Source organism: Borostomias antarcticus, assembly GCF_949987555.1.
Source record: "Borostomias antarcticus genome assembly, chromosome: 19".
NCBI lineage: Eukaryota > Metazoa > Chordata > Actinopteri > Stomiiformes > Stomiidae > Borostomias > Borostomias antarcticus.
Window position 1 is genome coordinate 1,235,091 of NC_140252.1, and position 20,232 is coordinate 1,255,322.

The window sequence follows — 20,232 nt, forward strand, 5'->3', positions numbered from 1 at the left end:
GACAGTTCCTCCTCGAATGGCAGTTTGGGTCAGGCTTGGCAGCCCCTCTCTGTGTTGAGGAGGGTGCCGGGACCCTTGGGGTCTGAGCCCCTCTTTCAAAGTCACCCTCTCTGCTGTGAGGTGGGATCCTCCGTCCGTCCCTCCCACCCTCCCAGCCTCTAACTCTCTCACTCTCTGTGAGGCTGGGGCAGCAGGCCAGGTGGTGAGACCTGCTGCAACGGAGGATCCACCTACTTTGGTTGCATTGAGAATATAGTATTACATTTCTGATAAATTGTGATCTATTAAAATGTGCTCTGTTAAAGTATTACTGCTAAATGATGCTTTAATCTGAATACATTAATACTTTAATCTAATAATTTAGGTTCCACAAAGGTTTGCTTGAAAAATGTTGTCAAATATGTATTGCTTTATATAAGTTAACCTTATTTTTGTTGTAAAACTTCAGGATCACATACTGTGTAGACCAGATAAAGAAGCTCATATTGAAAATATTACTTTAAGGTTAGTCACAAGTCATTTGCACAAGTAAAGTTAGTCACAAATAATTTGCATCTTCATATGTAAAACTCAGCTTCTTCATGAGCTGTTGGAGGACATTACACAGTATACAGGGTCGTGGTAGCTATAATAGGTTTTCATTACACCAGAATGGAGACAACGCTGTGGTTGGGAAATGAAAATGAGGTCTAGCAGTGTGTTCTTCTCTGTAGTTGCAGCAGTGATGAGTTGTGCATATCCCCTGGACTGAAACAGCTCAAGTATTGGTTTACGTGCGTTGGAGAAGAGATTCTCGTTGAAATCGCCACAGACAAGGATGGGGTGACAATCCATGATCTCCAATGAGTCCAAAAGGCTTCCCAGGTTAGACAGGAATGATCTCACACTGTAGTCTGGAGGTCTGTATACGGCTGCAATCAATGCGCTCACTGGGGCCTCAACCTTCAAAGCCAAAAACTCAAGGTCAGTTACGTTATCTATGTACCGCTTTTCACACACTCTAATGTGCTTTTTAACATAAACAGCAACTCCACCACCACCTATGTTGTTTATTTGTGGAAAATTGGTGTAGGACAGGTGTCTATTGCGTTTGAACATGTTGTAGCCCTCTAAATGGAGACTCTGTGCAACGAAGGAGCCTTGTAGGTGGGTTTCTGTGAGACACAAAAGATCTGCAAGACACAGTTCATAGTGGCTCTTGATGTCACTGACATGAGATGGCAATCCTTCTGTGTTATGGTGAACGATGGTCAGAGTGTCGTGTCTGTTTAATGTTTGTTTGATGTGAAGAAGAGGCATCATGTGGTCCAAGCTGACTTGTCTCATGGTCTCTAGGGCTGCAGTGATTTCTCGGTTGGCATATATTTTTCTCTCATCCATATCCAGGATGTGCAGTCCACTGAGAGAGGTCACTCTGCTGACAGCTACATAGGCCATGCCGGGTTCAAAAATGTGTTTAAGCGAGACTACAGCTGATGTCCTTGTCATACCTTGAACCTTATGTATTGTACAAGCAAAGGCAAGCTTTATAGGGAACTGTCTGCGTACCACTCCTTTCTGTTTCAGATTATCCTCTGCTCTCTCAATGTACACTAGATTGTTGGGTCCTCCTGGTACTCTGTTACAGTAATTCCTTCCAGCCGTTTCATCATCCATTTTGAGCCCAAGCATAGTGACGTGTGAAAAACAATTTCGTTCAGAGGTTACTACCCTGACTAGTGTAGCGAACGATCCATTCACCAATCCCTGAGACACGTCTATGTTTCTGGTGAGCATGACACGAGCACCCTCAGCAACGTTGAGTGTATCTGGTAAATCATCTTTGCCTCCTTTAAATGGTTTGACTTGTCGTGCCATTCTGCCGGTGTGTGGGTCCTTTTTATAGTCATCTGCATCAATGATGGTGATATGAGAATGGAGCACAGCCAATGTTGCAGAGTTGTGTGAATCAACTTGTTTATTAGTTGCAAAAATGTGCAGGACGTCAGTTGGACAAAGTGCTGGTTCGGTGATGGTCTGTGACAGTAAAGCTCTGTCTGCTTCAGACAACGCATGTGACTTGTCTTTCACGCGGATGCGGTTCAGCATTTCTGCAAAGGCGACATCATCCTTCTGACGCATAATCTCAGTGAGAGTTATCATCTGAAAGTGTTCCTGCCAGAGGTCAAGCTCACGTGGGTCATATACACAGAGGGTCTTGGACTGTCTCACAGGTGGTAGCTGATAAAAGTCTCCAACAGCTATGACTGACATACCTCCAAAGGGACTCTGGCTGCCTTTGATCTGCTTGAGTCTGACATCCACATAGGCAAAAAGGGGCTTTGACACCATGGACACTTCATCAATGACAAGGATTTCAGCATTTAAAAGTTCACATCTAACTTCATCCAATTTGTTGCCAAGTCCTTGAAATGGAGGTTTTAGGCTTCGCGGCAGCTTGAGGAGAGAGTGCAGTGTTGTACCTGATATATTAAAGGCTGCAGTTCCGGTGAAAGCAGTCAATAGGACAGTGGGGTTTGATATGTCAGCCTCCTCAGCACGTCTCGGCAGCTTGCACAGTATCTTAGATGCCTCTGAATAGATGCACTTGATGAGATGTGACTTTCCTGTTCCAGCACCACCATTTATGTAATAAAAAAACGGCTCTGGATTTAGGCAACAGACGCGCTTTATGCACCAGTCTCTAACTGCATAGAATGCACATGCTTGTTTCTGATTGAGATTCTGATACATGTGGCGTAACAGTGTGGGGTCTATTGCAGGGGGCTCTCTGATGGCTCTGACTTCTGTTGCTGCAGCAGCCTGATTACTGTACTCTGGGACATTATCTTGTACATGTTCATGATCTGGCTCTCTTGCCTCCAGTTCTTCAATACACTCCAACCTCACTGCTTCGGATTCTGGCGCCAGATTACACCATTCATCAATCGCGCCTCTGTTCTGTTCAAACTCCTCCATTGCATTCTCAATTTCTTCACTGTTTTTCTCATATTTGTCTCTGTTTCGTTTGACAACGTGTGGGACATACTCTCCATAGTTAGAACCTGGTAGTTGAACCCAGCCACCATTGTAGAATGACTCATACGTGGGTAAAGACGGTCTTTTCAGTTCCTGGTCTGATCGGTGAGGAATGTACAGTTTCAGTAATGTGCCATAATACTTCTCGGGATATTTCTCCTGTGATGTGCGATAATATCTGATGATAGCGGGCTTGTCTGTGTTTCTCCTTTGAACAAATCCCATGTCATTCAGCAGGGGCAAAACATTTTTACCTTTTGTCTGTCGGCCATAGACAATTCTGCAAGTAGAGGCAAAATCAGCCAAGCACATCTCCTCAAACTCTGGTGTTTCAGGTCTGGCTTTGTATTTGTCTGTCAAAGACGTCACCCACACATTGTCACTTTCTGATGTTGTGCTCTCTAGGTATGCCATGGGGCGACTCATTCTCAGTGGGTTGTCATCTGTTGGTATAAATATGACACCGCGCGAGCACTTCTTCATGTTAATTCCACATGCACGAGTCACACACTCCTGAGCACTGACCTCTCTCTTTTTGGAATAAGCCTGCATAATCTCCCTCATTTCATCACATTCATTTGCATACTCCCGGGTTCCTGAGTTCAGAATCAGTGTTTTAAGATACTCACTTACAGCGTTCTCACTTTTGCATATATATGTGCAAATATAATGTATTAAACTGAAATAATTGAGTACAAACTGCACGTCAATGTTAGCGTCCCAAGCATCGAGTAGATAGGGGTTGTATCCATTTACCCAGCAGTCTTTTGGGTCACGTTTCAGTACCAGTACGCTGGATTTGTTCATCATCTGCAGGTATCCCTCATAATCACAGAGTGTTAAGTTACATTGAGCCAGTAGCTGCTCTAAACTCAGGGAGGCGGCGGCAGGTTGATTCAAAAGCAGGTTCAGTGGTCTAAGCTTGTCCCTTGCTGTTTCCAGTTCAAGCGGATCATCTCCAGGTCTTGTTATCATTGTCTCTTTGGAGGGTGGTTTGGGAAATCCAAAACGGCATCCAGAGCCTAGACTTTTGAAACATGTCCTTGTGTGGTTTTTGCTGTGTATTTGCACTTCTGTTACTTTCTTATACAGTTCAGGTTGTGTATGTGGATCGGGTAGCTGGGCTGTGATGTATTTGGACACAAAATTACATACAGTCTGATCATCATCTTGCTCAAACACAGGTGCACCTTCTACCCATATGAGACAGTGTATGTGTGGGCTTCCTCTGTGTTGAAATTCCACGCGGTAAAAGAAGTCAACAACTTTGCCAAGGGGCTGCGCAGGAGACAAGATTAAATCTCTGTATAAGGCCTCAACACGTTTATCAAACATGCGCATTGTTGTCACAGGATTGCTTCTCAGTATGTCACACTTTGTGGACCAGTCAAGCTCCTCAAAATTAACCTCCTCACCCTGCTGAGTTTTTATTGCCTCAATCACCTCAGGCCAACGCATTTCTGCTGCTGAAAATGTACAAAAGAATGTAGGACTTCCCAACTGTCTGATCATGGCAAAAAGATCTTTGGTTGTTTTTTCCCAGTAGGCTGGTGTTCCTCTCAGAGGCTGCATGAATCTGACTGCATCTTTATTTCTCACCAGTCTCTCAACCTCACGTCGGTCTTGTAACATTCCAGAAGTTATTTTGCGTCCATCTCTGGTGAAAGGTTTTCCTTTACGTAACTGTATTGTCATGCTGGAAGTGGCCAAATGTATTTCAGTCACAAACTGTGCAAAGAACAAATAGTTTGTATCTCTGGCAAACCGATTGTCGACACCGAAAAGCCTTGTTTTGAAATAACTACTAGGTGTTAATCTAATGGGTCTCTTTTCATCCAGTGTGTTTTGACCAGTGGGAAACTGAACAGGGAAAGACATGGCTTCTAGCTTAGGCGTTCTGAAAAAGCTGACTGGAGTATTCCTTTCTGCAGGGGCAACAGAGTAGATTCCTTCACTAAAACATAATATCTCCTCTGAAACATCACGTGGCTGAAGGCATGATTCTAGAGCAAGACCTCCATTAGGCATGTCACCCTCCTGTTCTGGATCATCTCTCTGCTCCTGAGGTTGACCGTCATCACTAGGCAGCACGTCATTGTTTTGTTGCTCATTTTCAGGATCCTTTTCTGCCTCACGCAGTGCATTGCTCTCACACCTGTCAATTTCCATCAAAGCAGCTTCATCATAATCATCGTCATCATCATCCTCATCATCATCATCATCGGGAAGTGTTGGATCACATAACTCAGCCTAATCTCTGATAGTTACATCCTCATACTGTGGGTGAATGTGTTTGAGTTTATGCAGCGCCTGCACTAGTTTAGACCAGGTAACAGTCTGGAACAGCTGATGACCTCTGTAACACAACCGTCTCTTCAGTTTTACTCTCATGACTTGAGACTCACTTCTCAGTCTGGGCAGAGCATTGACTGTCTCCTGTACTTCCGATGGGACACAAACAACGTTACCGCGGATTGCTCTCTGTCGGCCTTTGGGAAGAGGAATAATTTTTGCAAATGTAATGCATTTGGCTATGAGATGTCTCTCCAGTATGTTGAGATCAGACAGTTCGGGAGGGATGTCGGCGAGCTCTAACTTGTTTGCCACAGCGAGGGTTGGCATGGTTCCATTCTTTAGATGATTATGGCAGGTGTAACAAATCCACTCTCTCCTTCTCTCATCAGGCACCTTGCACTGTTGTTCATTCCTGCAGTCAACATGACACACATGGACATACTTTCCTGTCAGGCATGCTGCAACCACAGCTGGATTTTTGATGTAATATGACCTTGTGCAGGGTCGTACCTGGTTTGGAAATGATGCCTTATGACAGACAGTGCACACATAAGTGGGGCCGGCCTTTATTTTTGATCTGAAAAGAGATATGGCCTCTTTGATCACAGGGTTGTCACTCTCACGTGTTTGTCTATGTATCCATCTGTATTTATGTTTTATTTTTGCTGCACATTTCATGTTACTCCTAAATGCAAGATTGTTCTTATACCTGTCTCGCATTCTCTGTCTCATTAGTTGTCTGTGTCTCACCCTGAATGCTTGGTCATGTACATAACGCTGTGTGATATAAGATCGCTGCCTCTGCTTGAAATCAATGTTATCTCTATATTTGTTAGTGATGTACAATTTTTGTCTCTGCTTGAATTCAAAATTGTCTCTATATTTATTGTTAAGGAAATGTTTTCGTTTCTGCCTGAAGTCAAAATTTTCTTTGTAACGGGTTGCTATGTTATTTATTTGCTTCTGTCGTAATTCGGAATTGGTATGATAGCAGTTGATAACATACTTTCGCTTTCCTTGTCTGAGTTCTTCATTTGAAGCATACTTTGCCCTTTCTTTCCCTTTTTGATTCTCCTTTCTTTGTGATGCCTTTTCAGAGAGCAATAGTCTTCTCCTGAATTTTTTCCTTTGCTGTTTATTGAGTTTTGACAGTCTATGGGAGATGTCATGTAAGACATTATCACTGGTTAGAGTATTTATCCGTGGAACAGATATATTTGATTTGTGTCTCACAGATGATGTGATGTTAGTGGACATTCCCTGTAATATGTTATCAGAGACATCAGTGTTTATCCTTGCTGCAGTTGAGTTTGACTCACTTTGAGGAGCATCATGTGATGTGACAGAATTCAAGCTTGATGGCTCTGGTTCAGTTTCCATATCAGTGGATAGTACTTCACATACATCAGTGACAACAGTGTTTACCTTTGGAGCGCCTGACTCATTTTGAAGAGCAGTTAATACAGCAGCAGTGCGAGTTGTAGGCCGACTCTCTGTGTCTGGGATGGCATCGTTCAGGTTGACTCTGTTCACATTGTAAAACTCCACAGGCTTCAACTCATAGTTACAGGAGGACTGTGTGCCCAAAATCTTGTGATACTTTATGAGTCTGTCAATCATATCACTGAGATGTGTGAATGTCAGCATGACAGCAGTAGGCCTACCACTAGTGCGTGAACCCGGGAGTAAGGGCAAACCATCAGCTGTTCTAGAGTGTGGGTCAAAGAAGCCATATCTGCCTGTCCTGGTTCTGAATACAGCAATACATAACCCTGTCATCAACAGCAACGCATACTGCACATCTGATAACAAGCAGCTCAATCCTGCCTCTAGGTCCAGAAAGCCATCTACAGCTCCGGGTAGCGGATCTCCTAATGTGCCATATCTGGAAAGGTGTTCCATGTTCACATGGTGTGTAAACCTGCGTGCAGGGGCTTCATGGGGTAGCTCGTCAGTAGTCAAAAAGATGTGTTGAGGAAACCTTTTCCTGGCCTGTTGATACATAACGTCACCCTTATCCAAAACGAGATCGAGGTCTGCTGTGGTGATGTTTTCATTCTCATGAAGGAATGCAAGGAAGGTTAGTGCATTACATGTACACTGGGTATTTCTGAATGGGCCGTATCTAGGAGAATCCTGGCTGCGGGATGCACAGACATGTTTCACAGAAGGCTGATCTCCCAGGTTTACAGAGTCTGCATGGGAAGGTCCTGCTACACATGGATATGTTACAGTGTCTGCGTACAATACCTGTGGTTGACATGGCACATCACTTTGACTGTAGTTTACCTGGTAATCATGAGATGGCCCTGGTACACACGGATCATCACTGTGTAGTCCTCTCTTTACAATGTCTGCATAAGAAACCTGTGGTACACACGATGCATCACGTTGACCTCCCTGTGTTACACTCTGAGCACGAGACGCTGCAGACACCTTGACCTCTCCAGGGCTCTGAGGACCAGCACATTCTTCCTGTTCAGTTGTTGCACGGTGAATCTCAGTCGACCCTTGCCAGCGCTGTCTTAGAACGTGGGACTTCTTACCTTTCTTTGGCATTATTGTACTCCAAATCCACAAATCTCAACAACTAAATATGAAATATTGCCTCAATATACCTTGATATTCAGTCAGCTGCACACTAGTCTTAAGTATTTTTTCAAACCAATCCAAAGATTTATTTACTTTTCAATTCAAAGACCTAGACTGTTGGAGCTACTCAAATAGATGAACTGTATTCAAAGACTTTTGAATTTGATCAGCTAGACTCCTTAACAGAACAGCAGCGAAATGAAATGTTTTATGTAATCACTGTACAAATCAAGAGCAAATACTGAAATACTGTATCAAGAGTGTTTGATCCAAAGTTTTGTTAACAATGTCACAGATCACTTAACAATGTCAACTCTAATGAAAGCAATTCAGTTCCCTCAATTTAATATCAAGTATGATATTGAAATTAAATAGCCTGCTATACAATTTTAACTAGGTCTGACAAAAGAAACTTACACAACGATTTGTATTCTAGTACCACCTGTTTATCATTCACAGGATAGAGGAAAGAGACTAAATGGACTTTTATAAATCTATGGCTATTCAGATGAAAAATCAATTAGCCTATATTTATTCTCTCTTTGCTTCAGTATAGAACAGGGGACAGACAGAGGCTTGTAAAGGAAAATGCTTGTAATTAGAAATGCTTTCAAAACAAGGTATAGAACAGGGGCAAGACAGAGAGGCTTGTAAAGGGAAATGCTTGTAATTAGAAATGCTTTTAAAACAAGGGCTGGTAAGAGAGTTCTCAAAAGTGGGTTCTCAAAATTGGATTCGTAAAATTGGGTTCATAAAATTGGGTTCATAAAATTGGGTTCTCAAAATGGATTCGTAAAATTGGGTTTGCTTGTTAAGAAAAAGCTTTGACAAAAGCTGTTTTTGTGGTTGCAGTAGCAACAGTGCAGTGACCGCGGCAGACACCTGTAAGACAAGAACAAAAAACAAAAAGGGGTGTTAAAATGTCCTAATTCAGAAGTATGACATTTAGATTAGTTCCCCAAGATGAAACTGAATAAAGAGGCTTCAAGTTAAGACTGATGATTTTTTACATGTTCTACCAAAGTGAAATAACACTTTAGGCCTGCACTATACACTATATGGACAAAAGTATTGGGACACCTACACATTGCACCTAGAAGAGCTTTTATGACATCCCATTCTAAATACATAGGCATTAATATGGATTCCCCCCCCACACACACAGACTTTGCAGCTACAGCTTCCACTCTTTTCCATGCTTTTTATAAGATTTCAGAGTGTGTCTGTGGGAATTTTTGCCCATTCATCCAAAAGAGCATTTGTGAGGTCAGAAACTGATGTTGAACGAGATGGCCTAGCTCGCAATATCCGTTCTAGTTCATGGGGTTGAGGTCAGGGCTCTGTGTGGGCCAGTCAAGTTCTTCCACACCAACCTCACACAACCATGCCTCCTGTAGTCAAGTGTGTGTGTGTATGTGTATGTGTGTGTGCACATATGTATGGGGGCTGTACTTAGGGTTTGTTTTTTAAGGGTCTGGGGAGGTTGGGATGTGGGTATAGGGATGAGGGAAATCTCTGCTATATAACTTTTTTGTATTCCTTCTATGTATGTTACTCTCCTACTGTATACTATTTGCCCCACTATTTTAAGACTGTATATGTATTTGCCCAGTGACTGCCCGTGGAAATTAGCTGTTTTAGCTATAACCTTGTACAGTGCATCTCTCCCTATTCTATAGGGTAAATGTCTACTGTACCTTGTCCCTGTCTTAAAAATAAATAAAAGTCAATCAATCAATCAATCCTTTATGGACCTTGCTTTGTGCACTGGGGCACAGCCATGCTGGAACAGAAAAGAGCCTTCCCCAAACTGTTCCCACAATGTTGGAAGTTGAATTGTCCAAAATGTATTGGTAAGCTGAAGCATTAACATTTCCCTTCACTGGAACTAAGGGACCTAGGGCAACCTCAGAAAAACAACCCCAGACCATTATCTTATCAATGATTAAGAGGTGTGCCTTTGGGCATTAAGTGTATTACTGTCATGAAAAAAGTAATTGCTTCTATAGGCAGCTTAAGCACAGAGTTGGGCTGAATGAACAAGTTAAAAACCTGTGATGCACTGGACAGTGAGTACCGCTTAATTTATAAAAGGCTATAAAGTCTAATTACTATAGCAGAAAATGTAAACAACACAAATATTAAATAGTGCCCCAATATACGCTGTCACAGCTCCATGCATGAGTGTCCTGCCAGAACTCACTCCCATGTCTCAGGCTTCTCACTTGCATTTGTTTTGAGGACAAACTATATCAGAGTGAAATATAATAATCCCTTTACAGTCAACATCAAATAGATTTAGGATTATGGCAACATAAAGCAAATGGTTAATCTCACCTCTTTGCTTCGAAACACCTTTCAGGAAGTCAAATCTATGAAAATATAAAACAAAAGCATTGAGAAACACATTAAATATTAAATAGGACCAATTGCATTCCCAATAAGCACGTCACGTCAGTGAGCATTAAGACCATCCTTTATACCTACATCAAACATTTGGAATTACATGGTAAATTCGCCATTTAGGATAGCGGCTATTTGCAGTAGGCTATTCCATAAACAAGCTGAGAACGTATTAGTTAGAACTAACTAGCGGAACTATCCTTTGTTTATATCCCTGCGAGCGCCTACAAACAGCTGTCACTAACGTTATCTCAATAGCAATCGGTGACGGTATGCTTCATGTTTATGTGATAGACTGCAAATAGCCCATCATGGCCTATATGGCGAGTTTATGCGTTAACATCACTGGGTACATGTTTACTGGTGATTATCAAACTCTGCATAATTGCCATCTTCCTTATAAATCTGCGTCTGTCTCGTTTTGAAAACCAACCGACTTTAGGAGCACTAGCGTTAGCTATACTAGTTAGCAAGCCAATTTGTTAGATGTCAGATAATATGAATATTGGACGTTTCTAATTCATTCTAATGAAAAATACGCCAATATGACTTCCGTTAGTTGAAAATGTCGAGCTTAACTCGCTAGCTAACGTTAGCTAACATCTACTCACTCAACCAACTGACGTCAAGTAGCACTAGCGTTAGCTAGTTAACAGCCAACGTCCCTTGTTTAAAACAGCTATACTAGCTAGCAAGTTGTTACTTATGTCAATAATTATATCATATAGCTACATACTTGACGTTTCTAATTAATTTTAATGGAAAATACGCCTATGACGTCGTAGTTGAAAATGTCGAGTGTAACGTTAGCTAACATCAACTCACCTTGACACCGGAATGTGAATGAAGCCCAGTGTATCGAGCGATACATTACATAGGCTACAATGAGCATGCGCGAGGGCAAAAACTCAGTTCTACACAAGTGTGATTAGAAACGTACGCATACATTGGTATTTGTTTTTATGCATCAATAATTGGTATTTGTTTTTATGCATCAATAATTCTGATCACACATAAAAATGACTTTTCAATAATTCCCAGTAACAGTGTATAAGTATGAGCTCTGAAGCTCCACAAACCTATTCACATTGTCACTTGCTGCTACAGGGAGCCAGTGTATGGAATAGAGAAGGGCAGTTGTGTGGGAGAACTTGTTGAACAGTTGAACACAAGGCAAGCTGCAGCTTTCTGGACAAGCTCCAGAGGTCTGATGGCTGACGCCAGGGCCCCAGCAGGGAGGGAGTTGCAGCAGTCCAGGCGGGAGATGACAGGAGCCTGGATGAGCACCTGTCATCAGTGAGGACGGGTTGAATCCTCCTGATGTTGTAGAGCAGTAACCTGCAGTCAATTTCCATGAAACTCTTGGAATGGTACTATCAAATGACTAGACAATTTTACATGAAATAAAACCACTGACGTATTGCAAAGAAAACATTTTATTTCAGATATTCAAAAGGCAGTGCTACAGGTGGGCTCTTTCCAGCACTGTAGCTGTGGGTTGAGAGAACCACCATGAAAACATCTACTGGGTGTACTAGTGCCAGTAACAGGAATTGCAGTTGCAATACACAATTAATTTACTTGGGAACAGACCACCTACCATGGTGAGGTAGACAAACAGGGAGTGAAAGAGAAGAAGATAGAAAGAGGGAGAGAGGGAAGAAGAAAACAGAAACTTTGGCAGCCTAAGCTGTGGGTCTGGTACAGTACTGTACATGTGCAGTGTTAGATCTGGGACATTATTTGGTGTGGTCAGTTCTCACCCACTAGGCGATGGTACAACCCTGACATGAGTGAATCTCACAGTCTAGAGAAAGAGAGAAAGAGGGAGAAAAAAATGAGTAGGGTTAGATAGACGTATACTGGATGGGGATAAAAAGGTATAGACCATGATATTAGGTAGCTACCTGGATGAGTCCTCTAAAGACAAACGAAAGACGTCATTCCCAAAAACGATCTGCCTTAAATGGCACATTGTTCTCAGAATAGCACCACACTCACCTAGCTTGTGAAAGTGTGTCGATGCTGTTGACCCCAGGCATGGAGCAGACCAGACGAGCCTTCAGGAAGGTGGTCCACTTATTACCAGGCTCCTGTAGCCCCTCAGGTCATTCTGTTGGATGGATCACATACACTGAAACTCATGGGTTTCAGCTGGCCAAAGACTCAATGGGTGCTTTGACTTGTTCACTGGTAAATGCAAGCATGCATAATGTGGTGTGATAAATACAGTCTGTTATTGAGTGTGAGAGTGTACTAACCCTCACTTGGTCCTTGCGAGGTGTATGGTTGCCACCTGTCTAGTCTCCCGTGTGTGTGTCTGCGTGCATGCGGGTCCTCCCACTCAGCTGGCGAGCTGAGGAGTGCGACATAAAATATGCAGGTATACATTTCTCACTAAAGATTTTGTTGATACTACCACTGGGTAGTCTCAGTTAGTTTGTAACTTTAATGCGCACGCGCGCACACCCACACACACACACACACGGTCACAATCATCTCCATGACGGCAGGACCATGTCACTGGAGCTGACAGTGTGGCGCCGGCTGGTCTGCTTCCTCCTCTATGTTCTGGTCTGGTTTGACCGGGACCGGCCTCAAGCCACACACTGGGTCTATGGAGATCTCCTCATAGTCTGGACTGGAGGGAAGGAGGTGTGAAAGCGAGAAAGAGATTTTCTTAAAAATACATCAAATATGAACAAATGCACAGACACAGACAAAACACACACTAACACAAAGACAATCACTTCTGGATGTATAGATCCACTTCTAGAACCTCTAATAACGCTATCTTACTGTGATAGAGAAAGAGTCAGACATGCAGATCAGGCCATCATGTACTGAATGAGGCCTCTGCCAGCCAGGACAACAGACGCTCTGAAATGCTTTAGTTTGCCTACTTGCACTCAGGACATCTCCAGGTCCCTCTCTCACAGTTCAGCTGCAGGTACAGTAAGACTCCAGATCAATACACTGCAGGTGAAAAGGGAGAGAGAGAGAGTGGGGGTTAAAGGAAGAAGTGTGATTTGTTCTGTGTATGACTGAAAGCGTGTTGTGCGCCTGTATGTGTGTATTTGTACATGTCACTATTCTCACCTGTATGTGTCTGCAGTCGTGTCCTTGCAGCTGGATGCGTCTGAATGTGATTTGGACATCTCAGGGACACTTTGATGGATGTCTCTTCCACTCAATCCCCACCATTCAGTCCTGGGAGAGTTCCACTGCTCAAGTTTCTCTTGACAGACAGAGAGAGTGGGAGAGAGAGAAAGGGAGAGAGAAGATCAACAATGAAGACCCACACGCTTGTACACATACAGTAGGACCCCACTTATCCGAACCCAACGGGACCACAGGTCGTTCGTATCTCTGAAATGTCCGGATGACTGAAACGTATGTTAAAATGCACCAAATTCAATAAGTGGTATACTTGTTTCATATAGACTCATAATAGACAGATAAATACCCTTAATTACTTGTGAAAATGCATCAAAATTGCAATCAAATAGCCAACTAAACTGATACAGCCTAGCCTATAATAGGCCTACAGTACCCTATAATAAGATAAACAAATTTCCACTTGAGTGCGTGCTTTGATCAAATTCAGTAGCCTACTTTATTCTCAAATGAGGCCTACGCTGCATCGATAGGCTACTGTATTCGCAGAACAAAATGGTATAGCCTATAAACAACCCAACATTAAAACAATTATAGCAAATGATAATCAATCAATAAATAAATGAAATGACAGACAAGTTGTCCTGTCTTAGGCTATTGTAGCCTAAAAGAAAGTCTCTAAAACAACCGATGTAGGCTATAGGCTGTAGGCTATTATTTAACAAATACAGTAGGCCTAGTAGGCTAATCTACATTCTCACAACACGTCTGTGTTCCTGAAGTCCATTAACTGGGAACGAAAAATGACTCGATACTCCTCTGCTTCAGGTTGCTGACGCGCTTTCTGGCTACCAAGGAATGCAGCTCACGAAGCAGACTCGTTTGCGTTTTGCGCTCGACATTAGAGCAAAGAAATGAAACGTGACAGTAGTCTACAGCCTACAGGCAACATGTAGGTCTACATACAGTCTGTTTTTATTCACAGTAGGATACAGTACTGTAATGAAAATCCCACCAGTAACCAGATAGCAGGCTCAAATAAAAGTTTTTTAAGCCTGTCCGGTAGACCGGGAGGTTCGGATCTCTGAAGTTCGGATGAGTGGGGTCCTACTGTATTGCATATCAACCCTAGCCCACCTCGGCTCTTACAGTGTTTGTGTGTGTGTGTGTGTGTGTGTGTGTGTGTATGTGTATATGTGTATGTGTCAGCGTGACTCACTCTGTGATACAGTGATCAGAAATCAGCAGTCTCTTTTTCATCGAACCCTGTAGAACAGATCTCACTGACACCCTATAGACAAGCTGCAAAACACAAGCTGCAAAACAAACAGATGAGAATGCAGAGAGAGAAAGAAAGAGAGGTTAATCTAGGCATTCAACCTATAATCAGAGTAAAACAGCAGAGTGGGAGGTGTGTCAGTGTGATGGGTCCACAGCTCCTTCACATATACAACACCCTTCGAGAAGAACGAAAACTGTCCGTCTCCTTCCACAGACACAACAATTATGGTGATGGTGTCCACAGCTTGCTTGTGAGGCTTCTGAAACTCCTGTGTGTGTGTGTGTGTGTGTGTATGTGTGTGTGTGTGTGTGTGTGTGCGCGCATGCAGGCTCTCCCCTTCACCTGGCGAGCTGAGGAGTGGGACATAAAATGTGCAGCTATACATTTGGTATTAAAGATTTTGGGTCATTTTCTGAACAACTAACCCACCTCATCGTCATCATCATCATCCTCTCCAGATTCCTCCTTGGCTTTGACCATTCCGGTCTTATTGTAGCTTAAGGGGCATGTCCATCTCCTCTTAGTCTGCAAAGCACAGCAGTTGCAGATTAAGTTAAACACAGATGCTCTACAATGTAGGAGTTGGAACATTTATTTATCCTCCTCCATTAGCAGTCATCTGATCAAGATGGTGACATCATACATCCAGTATTGTCCCTCCAACACTAGACAACTTCGTTAGCTTGAATGGTACGTTATTATAGCTAGCCAGCTAACTAGCCAGCTAGCTAACGTTGGCTAACTTAGCCAGCTAGCAGCAACTAAGTTCGCAAGGAACTTTGCACAAGAGGTAGACTAACTTTGCGTCTTCGGCCAGCTTATGTACGGAATAGTAGCAAAACAAGGCATGAGTTTCAGTGAAATACGGCAATATTCTGATACTCAACTTCGCTGCAAACTACGTGCGCTAGCTAACGTACTGACCTGTGGATACTGGCACGCTAGCCAGCTAGTTCACTATTGCTGTTTGGATCACGACAACAGTATATCACATACTTAAGAATAAATCAACATTAATAAAGTTATGGAGGTTATTCAGTTCGTATATAAAATACTGCCTTTGCTAACTTGATAGCTTCGGAGGACATTTGACCCTGGCTCAGCTAGCCAGCTGTCTGCATAGATCTAGCTAGCTCACTATATAACGTTAGCTAGCTGTGTTCCCCACACAATCCCTCGACATGGGATAGATAACATAAATTCAGTTTACCCCATCGCAAAGCAGAATGTTTTGTTCAGAGCGTTTGTAAGACCATCGGCATCCATGGTTTTCAACTTCGAACTGGATGCCGAAACTCGCAGTTCTCTGTGACAGCAAGCAGGGAGACTCCCCCCGGCTATACGCCCCTTGCTGCAGGTGTGACACAAATCCCAAATGCCCACTAACACACATTCACTTCAATGTAAAGGCATGCCGGCTTCAGACAGCTCTCTCTCAAAAAATATAAAGGCTACAGCTTAGCGATTGACACCGTAGGAATCCTGAGAACTTGCTGAACATTTCTATGTATAATTGTCCGTGTAGGTTAAAAACTGTAGGCATGGCAACGAGTTAGAAAAAGGGTAAAAAAATGCAAAATGAGCAGCTCAAAAGTCAGAGTGTGGGCCCATACGTTTCAATGAAGAGCGCAGTTGCCGAACGAATCGTCATAGAGCCACAACTATAAGTCACACGGCTTAGACACTTATATTGTACGAATCAGCATAGTTGTGTGAACGTTTTAATGTAGAATATGTGTAAGAGCTGTTAAAACTGTAGGAGCAACAGCAGTTTACAAAACGTGCAGATGTTTTCAAAATACGAGCTGCTACACTCTAGAAACTGAACATTCCACACATCCACTTCAATGTTAAAAAGGGTCCAAAACAAACTTAAATTACATAAAAACTATAAGGAATTTCAAAAATCTGAATGGATCGTTTACTCAGCTAAAGGTCCTGAACATTTTAAACTTTGAAGGAGGTTTCTAGCACAAAAAATGAAGGAGGAGATAGGTTTCAAAGCTGACAAGGGGTTTCAAGGTCTGCCATAGACTTCCATTGTAATTTTTTTGGGAAAAAAGCTGAATATTTTAAAAAGTATGAAAGTTATTAAAAATCTGAAAGATAACCCATAAAAACCTTAACAAGCTGAACATTTTGATAGTCGAATGGTTTCTGTAGCTCAAAGTATGAAGGAGTTGAAGGCTGAAGAAGGTTTCAAAACTCCCCCATTGACTTCCATTCAAAAAAAAAGTTGAAAAAGCTGAATATTTTAAAAAGTATAAAAGGTATTAAAAATCTGAAAGAGGTCCCATCGTGTCCTTAACAAGCTGGACATTTTGATAGTTGAATGGTTTCTGTAGCTCAAAGTATGAAGGAGCTACAGAGAGCCAAAAAACGTACGGAAAAAGTAAAAATAATAAAGAACTGGATAACAATAGTGTGAATGCTTGCAGCATTCACACTAACTAGCTGACGTATACATGATGCTCTGCACTCATATCCCAAAGACCTGAATCAGAGACTGAATTAAACTCACCCATTCCTGATCTGAGGGTCTCCCTCTGTTCCTGGACCTTCATCTGTCTCTGTTTCACTCTCTCTTTCTTTGCCCTCTGTCTTTCTTCTATCTTCTCTAGAATCTCTCTCTTCACCTCATAGTGGTATCCTCTGTTTCCTGCCACCATCTCCTCTATCTTGTCCAGCAGCTCTGTGACCTGAGTGACATCACGCCTGTTGTCGTTGTTGAGGACATGATACCTGTTCCCACATTTCTCAACAAGCCACTGGAGGGCCGTCCCTTCACTCTCAATGTGCTGCTCAATGCTTGTGTCTCCCAGACGGTCCCCACAGGTGAACAGCACTAGAGTGTGACTCCAGACTCTCTCACTGAGAAGCTGCAGGTGTTCCTCTACTACTCTTCTGTACTCCTCAGGGAATGATAAATCCCCTCTTATGACCAGGAGGAGAGTGTGGGGTCCTGGGGGACACAGAGACACACTGCGTACTATCTCCTGTTTAACCAGCTCAGGAGTGTTCTCTACAGGGAGATTCATCCACCATCCTGGAGTGTCGACCACAGTGACCTGCCTCCCTGCTACTTCTCCCTGTCTCTTCACACACTGAGCAGCTGTCCTCAGGTCAAACTCCTCTCTGCCCAGGATGGTGTTTCCTGATGAACTCTTCCCTCCTACTCTCCACCCCAACATCACAACCCTCAGCTCTGAGAGATGGAGGGAGTCACCTGGGAGACACAGTTCAAGAAAGAGAGACAGAAGGAAAGAGAGAGCAGGAGGGAAGAGAGAGAGTTAGAGAGAGAGAGAGAGAGAGAGAGAGAGAGAGAGAAAGAGAGAGAGAGAGAGAGAGAACACTTGTGTTATTTAAACTTCCTATGCAGTACTGTCCTGTCTTATATTGAACAACTATGTGTGGCTGTGTACTGTGTGTGTGTGTGTGTGTGTGTGTGTGTGTGTGTGTGTGGGGGGGGTGCTTGTGTGTGTGTGTGTGTGTGTGTGTGTGTGTGTGTGTGTGTGTACTGTGTGTGGGAGGGGGGGTGGCTTGCATGTGTTTTTGTGTGTGTGTGTGTGTGTGTGTGTGTGTGTGTGTGTGTGTGTGTGTGTGTGTGCGTGTGCGCGCGCACGCGCTTGCATGTGTTTGTGGGCTTGCATGTGTGTGTGTCTGAATTATTTTATTATTGGCAAATTAATACTTGTCGACAAACAATGTACAGTAAATATATGAATGAAAATCCACAGAATATAATGACTGTGTGTAAATGACATAGAGAACTAGCTGACGTATACATGATGCTCTGCACTCATATCCCAAAGACCTGAATCAGAGACTGAATTAAACTCACCCATTCCTGATCTGAGGGTCTCCCTCTGTTCCTGGACCTTCATCTGTCTCTGTTTCACTCTCTCTTTCTTTGCCCTCTGTCTTTCTTCTATCTTCTCTAGAATCTCTCTCTTCACCTCATAGTGGTATCCTCTGTTTCCTGCCACCATCTCCTCTATCTTGTCCAGCAGCTCTGTGACCTGAGTGACATCACGCCTGTTGTCGTTGTTGAGGACATGATACCTGTTCCCACATTTCTCAACAAGCCACTGGAGGGCCGTCCCTTCACTCTCAATGTGCTGCTCAATGCTTGTGTCTCCCAGACGGTCCCCACGGGTGAACAGCACTAGAGTGTGACTCCAGACTCTCTCACTGAGAAGCTGCAGGTGTTCCTCTACTACTCTTCTGTGTTCCTCAGAGAATGATAAATCCCTATCTATGACCAGGAGGAGAGTGTGGGGTCCTGGGGGACACAGAGACACACTGCGTACTATCTCCTGTTTAACCAGCTCAGTAGTCTTCTCTACAGGGAGATTCCACCACCATCCTGGAGTGTCGACCACAGTGACCTGCCTCCCTGCTACTTCACCCTGTCTCTTCACACACTGAGCAGCTGTCCTCAGGTCAAACTCCTCTCTGCCCAGGATGGTGTTTCCTGATGAACTCTTCCCTTCAGTTCTACCCCCCAGCAGCACAACCCTCAGCTCTGAGAGATGGAGGGAGTCACCTGGGAGACACAGTTCAAGAAAGAGAGACAGAAGGAAAGAGAGAGCGGGAGGGAAGAGAGAGTTAGAGAGAGAGAGAGAGAGAGAGAGAGAAAGAGAGAGAGAGAGAGAGAGAGAGAGAGAGAGAACACTTGTGTTATTTCAACTTCCTATGCAGTACTGTCCTGTCTTATATTGAACAACTATGTGTGGCTGTGTACTGTGTGTGTGTGGGGGGGGTGCTTGTGTGTGTGTGTGTGTGTGTGTGTGTGTGTACTGTGTGTGGGAGGGGGGGTGGCTTGCATGTGTTTTTGTGTGTGTGTGTGTGTGTGTGTATGGGGTGTGATTAGTGCCAGCACACCATACTGAAACGCTTGACTTGCGCCTACTTAAGAAGACGCGATGACATCAAACGTCTAAACGCACGTGTATAATTTCCATTGACAAACAATGGAGAGACAGACGTCTCATAGCTGTAACGTACCTGTCACGCAGACGCTGTGCACATGTTTTTTACACGTTTTGCGCATCGTGTGCGTGACGGCAACACTACAGGTTAGATGTGCCTCACATATGCGACACCAACACTACACATGACAGTTTGGTAAAATCATAGATGTACGTCCGTACGTACGTCTTGTAATGTGTGCAGAAATTGCATAGCGACGTGTCAAACGTGCCAGTGCCTTGCAAGCGCAGCAGACGTGTTAGCGGCCTCACGTGTAAGATCAGTTGCCTTTAAATCATAGCTGGTTCTAATCTCGTCCTTGCCAATTGGTAATGCATTCTCAATAAATGGAATTCGCACATGTTAAGCAACTTGTTTTTAATAAAGCCTAATATCTGAATGACTCTTTCTTCGCAATTTAAAATAAATGTTCAGATAGGCTACACGTGTTTCTTGTCAATAGAGGGCGCTGCAGCACCGTCAGCACCAGTTCGAACAGCCACAACCTATCGGATGGACAAGAGGCCTCACTCTCATTGTGTAATAAGTGGTCT

At 43.4% G+C, this 20,232-nt stretch overlaps 1 protein-coding gene and 1 long non-coding RNA gene across 3 annotated transcripts in view; both read right to left on the reverse strand.

Annotated features, from left to right (window-relative positions):
- Nucleotides 1-12,314: 12,314 nt before the first annotated feature.
- LOC311321728 lies at nt 12,315-14,769 on the reverse strand. 2 transcript variants are annotated; one of them, XR_014630906.1, is made up of 5 exons: nt 14,645-14,769; nt 13,408-13,546; nt 13,212-13,284; nt 12,570-12,949; nt 12,315-12,421 (listed from the first exon to the last, which is right to left on the reverse strand). It is a non-coding gene; the product is annotated as an uncharacterized lncRNA (long non-coding RNA). The 2 variants fall into 2 exon arrangements; XR_014630907.1 differs by having other exon boundaries at nt 12,335-12,949.
- A 358-nt stretch (nt 14,770-15,127) lies between these two features.
- LOC311321543 (GTPase IMAP family member 9-like) overlaps nt 15,128-20,232 on the reverse strand; it is a gene marked incomplete at both ends in the record, with an annotated part of 11,137 nt that continues 6,032 nt past the window's right edge. The window contains 3 exons of the mRNA XM_084453538.1: nt 15,128-15,232; nt 17,344-17,522; nt 18,549-19,232. Coding sequence (XP_084309664.1) covers nt 15,128-15,232; nt 17,344-17,522; nt 18,549-19,232 — 968 coding nt within the window. The remainder of the gene's footprint in view (nt 15,233-17,343; nt 17,523-18,548; nt 19,233-20,232) is intronic.